Source organism: Haliotis rubra, unplaced genomic scaffold (genome assembly GCF_003918875.1).
Source record: "Haliotis rubra isolate DU_JTF1 unplaced genomic scaffold, ASM391887v1 Scf859, whole genome shotgun sequence".
Taxonomy (NCBI): domain Eukaryota; kingdom Metazoa; phylum Mollusca; class Gastropoda; order Lepetellida; family Haliotidae; genus Haliotis; species Haliotis rubra.
In genome coordinates, this window is record NW_025767589.1 from 206,748 (window position 1) to 219,926 (window position 13,179).

General features: G+C 39.5%; 2 protein-coding genes across 2 annotated transcripts in view; both read left to right on the forward strand.

The window, feature by feature from the left end:
• Window positions 1–13,179, forward strand: part of LOC124262844 (multiple epidermal growth factor-like domains protein 10) — a 229,905-nt gene that overhangs the window by 88,102 nt on the left and 128,624 nt on the right. The window contains exon 5 of the mRNA XM_046697411.1: window positions 10,238–10,317. Within this exon, the coding sequence (XP_046553367.1) occupies window positions 10,238–10,317 (80 nt within the window). The remainder of the gene's footprint in view (window positions 1–10,237; window positions 10,318–13,179) is intronic.
• Window positions 1–13,179, forward strand: part of LOC124262851 (multiple epidermal growth factor-like domains protein 10) — a 138,939-nt gene that overhangs the window by 44,496 nt on the left and 81,264 nt on the right. The gene's annotated exons all lie outside the window — the stretch shown is intronic.

The following is a 13,179-nucleotide window of genomic DNA, read 5'->3' on the forward strand; positions in this document are numbered from 1 at the left end:
CAAAGTATTTGTAATTATCCACTGTTTCCTGACGTAACACATTCTAGTTATCAACAACAGGTGGGTGGCCTTTCGCACATCTAAGACTTTGGACTATTTTGTTCTTAACTGAGAAAAGTTACTTTGTTGGTGTTGAGAACAATGGGAATTGTCACAAATACGTTCAACTTCTATACGGGGCGGTGGGGTAGCCTAGTGGTTAAAGCGTTGGCTCGTCACGCCGAAGACCCGGGTTCGAATCCACACATGGGTACAATGTGTGAAGCCCATTTCTGGTGTCCCCCCGCCGTGATATTGCTGGAATGTTGCTAAAAGCGGCGTAAAACCAAACTCAGTCAGTCAGTCATCTTATATACATATCATAGTCATTGTGGGACTCTGATGTCCTAAAGTTTGGACTGACCTTAGAGGAATGGTCATTCCTAACTTCTGTGTGAACATATGTTTGTGAGAGGTGAATTGTTTGATAGAGATCTTCAGAAGTTGCGTAATGACAAAATAGTAATAGTCATTGCATAGACTATAAGTTCTTTGAGTGAGTGAGTGAGTTTGGCTTTACGCCGCTTTTAGCAATATTCCAGCAATATCACAGCGGAGAACACCAGAAATGGGCTTCACACATTGTACCCATGTAGGGATTCGAACCCGAGTCCTCGGCATGACGAGCGGACGCTTTTACCACTAGGCTACCCCACCGCCCCACAAGTTCTTTGATATCCCTCGGGCGATCCTTATAAGGGTATTAGGATAGATACCAAAACGTCGCCATTTGGTATTTAAAGAATTTGTATACGAGAGTGAGTGAGTGATTGAGTGAGTGAGTGAGTGAGTGAGTGAGTGAGTGAGTGAGTGAGTGAGTGAGTGAGTGAGTGAGTGAGTGAGTGAGTGAGTGAGTGAGTGAGTGAGTGAGTGAGTGAGTGTGCGTGTGTGTGTGTGTGTGAGATAGCTTGTAGTAGTTACTTCTATATTTATATAATCTTTGACTTCATTGCATGGATACACAGAGACATCATTGCCGGGCGCCACTCAGGGTCAGTGAATTTATCTGGGTTATCTTTTATCTCTTCCTCTGGAAATGTAACCCTGACTTTCTCTTTTAAGCTACCAATACACAAATACATGCATGTCTGTAACGTGTTTATGTGCAAAGAGCAAGGGCACTAAACTTGCAAGAGAAGTAGAAAATACACTGCTTTTGCATCTTTTTCTTTTCGAACCGGATGTCAGTAAGCTGGAAGTAATAGAAACATGTTACCAAACATTTAATTACCAGAGTCAGTATATCCATCTGTAGCGTTACTTTCTTAAAGCGGATTTGACTGAAAGTGAGTTTAGCGGAAAACGGAAAGATATAACCTTCTTGTGAATATACAGCAGCAGCGCAAACGAATACCCGATACTGACTATTACAGATTCCATATTGTGTAAAGGCTAACAGAGCTGGGTAAATTAAGAACGGACCACCAGGTGATGACACAAGGTGTTAGCAAAAGGTGAACATGTCCAGTCATAGGTTTCCCTGTCCAACAGGTTTCATGTCACTGTAAGGCTTGTCATTTCAGTGATATATTCAAGGCCTGAATGCAAATAGCCCAGGTTTCTGTGTAATATCAAGGTAACTGCAATCTGAGCGGCGCTCACTGTTGTATGAAAAGTACTTGTAGGAGTACAAGGCCTATTCACTATCGAAAATAACATAAGTAGACCATGTGTATGGACTGGTTGAGTGCCCCACACGGCAAACAATATCAACACTCGGAGGAGAACTCATGAACCACAGGAAGTGTACAATGTCATTCAATGAGGTGGTTAAATGAAACATAAGGGATTACACTTTCTCAGAAAAGTACAGGTTTTAGTGTTTTTTAACGGTGAATCTACAGAGATTCGAACCCACACTCCCCAAGTAATGCAATCTAACTCACTCAGCCACAGCAATCTCCACAAAAAACAATATGTCGTGTTTAATGAAAGTAACAAGTAATACAGTACATTCAATTTAAATACGCCACGGCATACATAACATCAAAATAGATATACAGTATTCTGTTACGAGATTGTGTAAATACTATTTCTAAGGCCTCATTGATTCGTTGTCATGGTTGGCCGCTCTTGATCTAGATGGAAGCTACCCTGTAAACAGTGTTGGGCTGTCAGCCTTACAACGGGACCGTGAGTCACATGCATGTGTAGGAGGAAAAGTAGTGAGTGTGACCTCAGCATTGATCAAAGCCCTGCGTCTCACTATATCTCCGCATAGAACAATTCTCCTGGAGTCCCTCTGCCTAGTCCAGGGCTGAAACATCGTCATGGCTGACCATGTGACCCAGATGGAAGCTACCCTGCAAGCTCTGTTGGGACTCAACCTTACAACGGGTCAGTGAGTCACATGCGTGCATGGGAGGAGAATGTAGTGAGTGCGAGCTGTTGATATTTCACTCAGCTCTTTTCAAATTTATAAAGCAAGATAAAACCGGTATCTCTGTGCCTGGCTACATACCTGCCCACAACATGTATCTAATTCAGTCGCTTCTGAAAAGGATGTACCTGAATATGAGCAAATGTGACATGGATAACGAATGTGAAAGCTGAACACATTGTTCACATATATGTGATATGTGTCGTTTAACAATCTTATTAAACGTCTGTGACAATCTGTTGTGTGTTACTGGCGTTGTTATGGACCGTAGTTCCCTATCATGGCTCCAAAAGATAAATGTAGATACATTTACTCATACACGACACAGTGGATATTCAGTGAGCGTAACCTTTAACACAGTTTGACTGTGTATTTCACTTCCTGGCTGCTCAACATGGCGGGTGTCAGAATATTCGTTGTGGTGGTCTTACTTCGATGGATACAGCTGACATCGGGTGCGTACATCAGCCGATTGTCTTACGTCGAAGTATACGTACCTTCCTCGCGGATGTGTACATCACTACAAATAATCTATTGTGTATATATATACTGAGACGAGCATGTTGCATACACGTTTGACAAAACTTGTTTTGCAAGTGTTATATATAGCAGAACCCGTCCACTATTTGCGTGTGCATCTCAGCTAACGGGACAATACCAATAAACGTGTTAGAATCCTTGAGTATAACTCACTGTTGTGTGAAGCGTTTGCTTTGTACAAAGCTTAAAAAATGTTATTGCAGTCGAGAGGAAAGAGCAAAATGAAAACGGATTATCCCAACTTCAGTATATTACATATGGAAGGAAAAGGTTGTATTTCTAATCTGTTATAAACTTCGCGTATAAGTCACTGTTGTGTGAAGTGTGTGCTTAAAAGCTTAAAAGATAAAACTGGAGTCGAGAGGAAAGAGCAAGATGTACATGGATTATACGATGAGACTAATGAATCGTTTTCACTAGGATATTCTATTAACCTTTCCAAACAATTAACTTCACAGCAATAAATATTCATCCGTGCATTTTACCAACTGACAACCCTCTATATATTATACAAGGAAGAAAAAGGTTGCGTGTTCGTCATAAATAATCTACTGTCAAAAACTAGAGCAATTACTTCTTGTGTATTTCTAATCTGTACCTTGAACTACAAATTAATGTAAATATATCACAAGTTGTACATGTGAGTTTGCACATGATGTCAAAAATAAATCCTCATTTCAGTCGTCGTCAAACATGACCTTTGCCTACGTTTCGGCCCTGTCATACATAACTCGACCTTTAGTCATCCGAATACAGAGGTGAAGTCATCAATATTGAGGCCATGTCATCTACAGCACAGTGCATCTATGCATCTAAACATTGTCTTTTCATCCATACAACAGGACGTCATTATCCACTATCCTCTTGACCGGCCGTCAGTAAACGCGTAGAAACCAATTTAACCGTAATCGATTTCAGTTTGTTTATTTCGATATTTGCAAGTTATATTAGAAGTCAAGGAGGGCTATCATGGAATCCTGACATTCTGCTATACTTACCCTGTGGTCCTGTCACCTCTACCTCAAGGTACCCTCCAAGGCATAATCCGGGTGTCTTGCTATCCACAATATCCCACTTTCCTTTCTCAAGTCCATATCATTCTTACTGTGCAATTATGTGATTCCTATCCCGTGGTCCTCTGTCAATCCTACCCTCGGGTCCTTTCATCCCTCCCCAGAGTTCTGTCAAGCTCTCATCCCAACCACTGTCAACCCTTCTCTGGGGTCGCGTCACCCCTACCCCCACGGTTCTCTTATCCCTTCCAAGGATCCCTGTTTTCATTCCAGTCCCTGATAGTCCTACTTTTGGGGTCCTGCCATCACTACCTGACGGTTCTGCTATCCTTCCAAAGGGTCACTGTGTTCTCTTTCCGTGTCCTTCCTAGTCTTGTGTCCTAACCCTACACTATCAGTAGGGCATTTCATTTCTATTTCGTGACATTGGCAATCCTTACCCATGATGGCATCATCCCTGCCATGGAGTTATCCTTGCCTCAAGTAACATCATCCCATTCATATCACACATTTCATCATCTAAAACCCAGATGCCAGTCACCGATACATCTGAACATGTATAATTCATGTTTAGTGTCCCGTCATCAAAGGCCCAGGGCCCATTCATCTGCATCCGAAGTTAAGTCACTGTTTAGCACTGCCCACACTTCCCATGGATGTCCATTAGCAAACTGTCCCGCTTCAGGAAGTGCTATGTATGCAGGATATATGATAACATTGACCGTTCAGTGCAGTATGTCCGTTCCATAAGACATAATGCAATATACCATTACTATTACCTGTAAATAAGCATGATGTGGTGTTTGGTATGAATGTTTGTGAGGTAAACATATACTCTAATACCATGTTGTTGAAGCAACAGTTGTGAAACCATGTCACGTGAAGAAACAGTTTTCATCGTTTCAGTCTCTGTTAAAGTTCAAGGGATACTGAGAGTGTAGCTGTCCTTCCTCATCCACCTCCCTCTGAATGCCCCCGGTGTATGGTCCAAAGTTGAACACATTAAGGAGTAACATATGTTGTATTTGGGATTACACTTTCTTAGTAAAGTACAGATTCTAGTACTTTTGTTGAGTCCCACCGCCAGCACACAAAGTCAGACACCTAGACCGCTCAGCCACCGCGGCTTCCACGAAAATGGAAGTCGGACAAATGGTAGTCTAGACTGCGGACTTGTGCACCCCTCTGATAAGTGTTAATTGGCACGCGTACGGCTCCCACGGCCGAAAGCTATGATATACACAATGCCATTTAGAAAGTGGTCTAATGTAACATATGTTATATATTTCGGATTACACTTTCTTAGTAAAGTACAGATTCTAGTACTTTTGTTGGGTCTAGAACATGGAGAAAAACCAAGCAAATCTTGTGTCAATGAATTGATTAAATATGTCTATTTCAATCTTGTAAGAAATGATGGCACTGTAATAAATACGCAAAGTGACATTCTAGAAGAAACAAATGGGTTTTATAAAAAAATGTTTTTCTAGTGAAGATTGCACAGAATTGATCAAGAGAATCTGTTTTCCGATACAGACGTTCCAAGATTATCTCCTAAGGAATCCAATCTAGAAGGTACAATAACGTATGAAGAATGTCTTACGGCATTGAAAAATGAAAAAATCCCCAGGACCTGATGATTCACTGCTGAATTTTAAAAATTCTTTTGGAATGATCTAAATATATATATTTGATTACTCCCTGAACTATGCACATGAGCATGGGTCCTTATCTGTAACCCAGAAACAAGGATTAATCACATGTTTGCCTGAAGCCAATAAGCCTGGGTGCCGTTCCACTAACCGATCTTAGCCCTATGCCAATCGTAAACCCCTAAAATCCCAATCTTAGCGTGACGTTACGATCGGCATACCGTTCCATTAACCAATCTAACCCAAGTCAATCGTAAAGTTAAGATTCAAAGTCTAAGTTGCTCATGACCAACTTAGGATAGCTAAAATCAATCGTAGAGAAACCAAAATGGTGGCTTTCCTATTTTATGTGAAAAATAAGAGCGAGCATTTCACCGTGAGCGTCCCCTAAAATCCCCCATGAAATGAATTTGTATATTTCTGTGATGTAAACAAACACTGCACTGATGTCAGGCCAGTCTGACCACTGTCGTCATGGGAACACAACCGAGCGAGTCGGTGTAACACATTTGTACAACAATATTGCAACGTCATAGTTAAGAATATGGACAGCCGTGAAGTGAACAATGTTCTGAAACAAAAAGATACAAATATGTTTGATTTCACGTGCGCTTATTTGGTGGGGGATTCTGAAGGCAGGCCGCGTGTTATTCAAGACCACTGACAGATTCTACATACGTTATAGAGGATGCCTCGTCACGCCTTGTTTATTCTGATTGACAAGGTTCAGGCACATAATAAAAGCTCTGACATAATTGACATTTTTTAAGTCCAGACTTAAAACCTGTTCTCAGTATATTACTTATAATTTCGGCTGTAAATACTCTCGTGTAAATTATCTGTACATAGCGCTTGAGCATGCCCCGGGATGTGGAATAGGCGCACTTTAAATATACATATATTATTATTATATTATGCCTGATACCCAGCGTTCACACACACTTGCACCTGAAACCAAGGTGCTCACTACCCTAATATTTTGCTCTAGTTTTTTTCTCCACGTTTACACTTGGTTGGAAAAATACCCATGAAGGCCCAAATTAGAATATTGAACTTCAATAACCCATGCTTGTCGTAAGAGGCCACTAACGGGATTGGGTGGTCAGGCTCGCTGACTTGGTTGACACATGTCATCGGTTCCCAACTGCGCAGATCGATCCTCATGCTGTTGATCACTGGATTGTCTGGTCCAGACTCGATTATTTATAGCTAAGATACATAGCGTTCACTAACATGAACGCTCATGTTAGTGAACGCTATGCATCTTAATTAGCTAGATTATTTACAGACCGCCGCGATATAGCTTGACTATTGCTGAGTGCGGCGTAAATCTAAACTCACTCACTCACTCAGTTGGTTCGTAAACTACTTCCATCATTTGCTAGACTATGCAAAGGGAAATAACTCGTGCATCGCATTCCTCTATCTCTCTCTAACGAAAGAGTCTCCATCTAAGCTTGGATCGGATCGTAAGATCGGGACCGGCTACGATCGGCCTAAGATCGGTTAGTGGAACGGGTGTAACTTTTAGCTAAGAAGATTGTAAAATTGGCGTAACTTGCTAAGATTGATCTTAGTTAAGATCGGTTAGTGGAACGGCACCCTGAACAGTTTCTCAAATCTTGTCGTACCATTAGTCTATTGAATACCTCATATAAGGTTGCATCTGCAGTTATCGCTAACAATGAGTGAGTGAGTTAATATATAGCGTCACATCGGCAATATTGTAGCCATATTGTGACGAGATCAATTTAATTCATGATAACACAATGCCATTTAGAAAGTGGTCAAAAGTAACATATGTTATATTTGGGATTACACTTTCTTAGTAAAGTACAAATTCTAGTACTTTTTGGCTTGAGTTCCACGCGGTGGAAGTCTCGGTGGCTGAGCAGGTTAGGTGGCTGACTTTGTGTGCTGGCGTTTAGGTGCCTGACTCCGAGGGTGTGGGTTCGAATCCCGGATTGGACTCAACCCCAAAAGTACAAACATGGATTTCAATTCTCCTACATGATATAGAATCATTTCGGAAGCCCTTTGTTCAAAATTACTAGAGGATGCAGACAAGAGGATCCGGTCTTGCCATATATATTCATCCTATGTGTAGAAATCTGAGCAATTATGATAAGAAAAGATAAGAGGACAAAGGGTAATAAGATGGGAAATGTTGAAAGCCTTTTAGCTCAGGTTGCAGATGATACTTCATTAACATTAGATGATACTGAGAAAGGTCGCTATGCAGTTCCTAATGTCTTAACTGTTTTTGCAAGGTTTCTGAACTTCAAGTTAATACTGAAAAGACAAGACTAATATGGATAGGATCCAAAGAAAGGTCAGGATGCGAGCTATCAATCTAGATTGGTTACACTCATAATTTCATCTGTTAGGTATCAAAGTTGATGTTGATGTTGATCTAGAATCTATGGTAATCATTAATTATTCTGACTAGCTTAGGAAAATTGAGAGACATATGAAAATTTGAGAATCAAGATTTTTAACACCTATGGGAAGAAATGTTGTCTTGAAATCCTTATTACTGTCAAAATTAAACCATCTCTTCTCATCTATACCAAGTCCACCAGATGATATGATTCAATCTTTTCAGAAGAAATGCTTTGATTTTAATTGGAAGGGTAAGAACGACAAAATCAAAAGAAAGGTTGCTACTACCGCTGCTGAATATGGAGCTCGAGGTTTCAATGGTGTTTATATTAGCAAATGTAGGCTATTCCAAATAGATTCTGAAGGGATGTTGTGGAGGCATGGTCTGACTATCTAACAATTTGTTATAAGAATGCGGCTCAAAGTAAATCCATCACTCTGGCACAATATTTTGATTGGTGGCAGAACAGTCTATCACAGCAATATGGAAGAAAAGGGAATAACATACTTGAGAAATCAAGTAAATGATGACGGTAATGTACTGACTTTGGATGAAATATGATATAGCTGTTGATTTTCTTACATACCAAGGTCTTAAAAGAGCAATCTTTGAATATATGAAAAAGAGAAATGTCACTTTTAAACATGTGGAAAACATACTTGCCTACCCTACTTTTTTTCCTTTTAGCATTTTCAAAATAGCTAATAGTAAACATAACTTTTTTATAAACACAATGCCAATTTTGTTTTAATAAAACAAATGAACAATTAAAATGGGAAGAAATATTGAACAGACATTTCTAACAGAACGAATGGGAAAATACTAATTTGGTGGCTTATCGATGTACTCAAAGCGTTAAATTAGAATGGTTTCAGTACAAGATAACTCAGAATTCTTTGACAACTAATATTCACTTGCATGAGATTGGATACATTGATTCATCCGTGTGTTCGTTTTGTAACCAGGTGCCTGAGAGTGTTATACATTTATTGTGTGATTGTATTCATTCAAGCGAAAGAGTTGACTAAGTGGCTCAAACAATTAGCTGAAGGATACATTGATTTAACACCGGAAAATATTATTTTTGGTTTCAACGGGAGAAATAATAACCCACTTAATGCCATCTGTTCAAGTGGTGAAACCAAATATCTACACTATGAGCAGAAAGGAGAAAAACCCAATTTTAATGCGCCCAAAAAGAAATATTAAGTTACTATCAGTCATGCAAATTTATTGCTTTTACAAACAATAATCAGTCAAAATTCTTTGCATTTTGGTCCTCTTTCCACACACTATTTTTAGACTTTGAGGCTCAATATTCAAATGTAATGTAAAATGACTTATGCTTTGCAGGTTATTAGATACAGTTAACCTGCACTAGCCGTTGTTTATTATACACGGCATGAACAATACTGTGTATCTATGCATACCTATGTACATGTAACATCTGTTGGGAAATAATGAGTAATGTAAAAACGTCTTATGCCTTGCATGTTACCAGTCGCTTCAAACCTTCACTAGTCGTAGTTCATATACAATATGAACAATGTTATGTATCTACGCATACCTATGTATATGTAAAAATCTGCTGGGAAATAATGGGTAATGTGGATGACAAACTGGTTGTCTTAGTGAGAGGGTATACTAATGCAATCAAAATATTCATCACCATGAACGTTTGTGTCACTGATACCAGTTAAAATGAGCATCAGAAGGCATTACTCCCCTGTAATAATTCGTTACTCTGAAAAGTCTTAATCCATCCCTTATTTGGAATAATCCATTATGCAGATATCATAACCAGCAGATCCTTGTATAGTGATCTACCTTCAGATGTTGGTAATCTATAGCCTGTTTTTTTATATTGTACTGTCTTCTGTAACTAAATATTTTAGATTTAGATACTTGTTTTAAATTCATAACTGTGAGATTCTAGTTGTTTTTCTGTCCTTCGCTGACAGGCTTTTTTGAATTTACCTATATGTATTATAAAAGTAAACCTGTTTTTAGTCACGACATGGATGAAATATTGCCGATGTGACTTAAAATCTTAACTCACTCACTCATAACAGGAAGATCTCACATCTCCAGCAATATAGCCCACTTTGACAGTTTAGAGACTGTCAATACTCCTTTCAGTGTTGAATCCTACCTTTCTGTATCTCCCTACAGGTTCCTGTCATGCAGGAAAGTTTGGAGACACCTGTAGCTACTCCTGTCACTGCGGGACATCATGTGACGAGACTACAGGTGTCTGTTCTGGTTCTTGTGATAGGGGGTGGACAAAGGAAGGAGGTCTTTGCCAGACAAGTGAGTGACACATGCATTTAACGCTATCATATGGATGTGTTAATTATTCTCCTTTGTTCGGTGTTAAAACTGCCTGTTTGCATTATAAAATGCATGATTATCCCTTAACTCACACTGTATACAACATTTACAGATAGGTTGTAGAGTTGTGGTTGTCATTACACCATCAACTTGAATCCGACTGTCACCATACATGTAAACCCTGTGAACCTTTTCAGTATTTGAACATATTGGGATTTTTATGGAAGCATGTGTATGACATGATTCTTGTACCACATAGGAAACATTGCACTGAGCAAGACAACATCAACAACACCTGAAGCGTACGTAGGGTGGCCCGCATCAAATGCTGTGGATGGAGCCAATGCCATTGATGGTGAGGGTAGAACCTGTTTCCACGCTGGCGGATCTCCGTCAAACTGGACAGTGGATCTTGGCCGGGACTTCCACCTGTATGACATCAGGATCTACAGTAGAGGTGGATGTAGGTATCCAGGAAACAGGATCTAACACAGATATGTACAGTAGGCTGATATTGCTCCCTCCGACGAGGCATATTTGCATTATGCTCTTGTGATGAAACCAAAGCAAAACAATCCCCTAATATACCTCAGCGAGTGATATCTTCACTTTTCTGTATCTGCTCACTTCTAGTATTTCATACCATACATTCAATAACATAAAACAATAACAATTCACATACACACACACACACACACACACACACCAATACCCCATTTATATTACCTAATAATATATAAGATGTTTTGAATATTATTATACCATTTATATCAATATATTAAACATTCCATATCAGTGAATTGGCTCAGAAACAATTCCGTCTCGAGGTGTATATAACAATTGAATACTGGGTAACAGAAGAAAGTAAATGTGCATTAGGTTTGTATTGCTTTGTCAAATACTGCAAAATACGGCATTTTTTGTTATAACGGTGGGGCACCATCATCTAATATACAGTACAACCAGAAATTATTGAGAATTTAAAGATCGTAAATTTTATATTTTTTTCACTCCTTACTCACGTATTAAATGTGAATATAAGCAGAACATAACTCCAGATTCAAAGACAGGTGAACAGTAAGTCACCATGGGTAGCAATGCAGGCTTCAATGCGGCGGGGCATACTACTGATCAAAGAAGTTAGAAAGGCGTGGTCCATGCTGTCCCAATATCGGACCACCTCTTCTTTCATTTCAGCAATATTTGTCAGATTTTTCTTATTGACACTTTCCTTCATAAGTCCCCAAACATTTTCTAATGGATTTAAGTCAGCGCTATAGCTTTGCCAATCTAATAATGTCATAGTTTGGGTCCGAAACCAGGCCTGTGAATGCTTTGAACGATGTTTTGGGTCGTTGTCCTGCTGGAAAATCCAAAAATGTCCATGGAACACGTGAGCAGATGGAAGTAAATGTCCCTCGAGAATATCTGTGTACCGCTCACTGTTCATATTCCCTTCAAATACACAGAGGGGCGTTGCCCCTAACACAGATTTGCATTTCGGACTGTACTTTGGGCGCTGATGCAAAGGTTTTTCAGTTTGTTTGGTCCAGAATTTCAGTGTATTAGAAAACAGCCACACAGAACTTTTATCTGAGAAAATCACATTGTCCCAGTTAAAATGTCTATGCTGTAAGCACCAGTTTAACCTTCGCTCCTTTTGTTCAGGTTTTATGATCGGTGATGGAATTCCTCGACTTTTCTGCCAACCCATTGCATGCAGCTCAGTTCTAATTGTCTCCTTACAGACAGCCACAGTTCCTGTATCAATCATATCCAGCCTCAAGTTTTCCAAACTCCTTCGTTTGATTTTAGAAACAAGAATACCAAGACGCCTCCTGTCACCGACAGTCAGTTTTCTGGTCCTACCTGTGCCTCCCTGGTGCTCAATGCCATATACATTTGGAATTTTTTTTCAAAATACGATAAACAGTGGACAAAGGGATGCCTGTTCTACTTGAAATCACCTTAGCTGATCTGATGTCCTTGCTATAATACTCTAAAATCAACTTCCTCTTCTCTACATCATCCATACTGAGGATCAGTGAAAATGTCGTCTAGCAAGTAAACAAAGGGGGGGTAACTCTTCGCAAACTAATGAAAAAGGATTAACGGAGTTGTCTCTCTTGAATGAAACCAAACACTTGATAGCTGGTTAAGGTTGTTTATACTAGAAATCCACTTAAACATATTCCTAAAATTCTCAATAATTTCTGGCCATACTATACATGAACGAGTGTTATTTAAAAGCATTTAAATCCATCCTATTATCGCTATACTGTTTCAGGATTCATCTACATATCCTACAAAATTCAGGGTCATTCCGCTGATTTAAGCCAATTTCAATACCAGCAATAATAGTTCTCACATTTAGCCTACTTACAGTCGATAATATTAACAAGTGTACCCAACAAGACATGAATGGAATAAATATAGGTTATCACTTTGGGGTGATAACTGTGCTGTATCAGGACCAGACAGTATGTGTTTCGCTCAGCTTTGTAGATACTATACTGTGGTGTGATATGTATATATATACTCAGCAGCAAACGAAAAAGGTCAGCACAAATTCAAAATTAGATAGGCACTGTACTCAAATCATTACAGAAATTGACATAATAAGCGGATCAAAAACATTTTGTGTGTGCAATATCTTGACACATCAATTAATAACTCAGCAGAATTTCAAGACATTGCGTGAACGTTTGCAGTCCATTTAGACCCTTGACTTTAGTATATAGCGTGACCACCACGAGCGGCAATAACTGCAGCACAGCGTCTATGCATGAAGTGCACCAATCGATTGATGAAGGCCATTGGCACCTGGAACCACACTCTGAG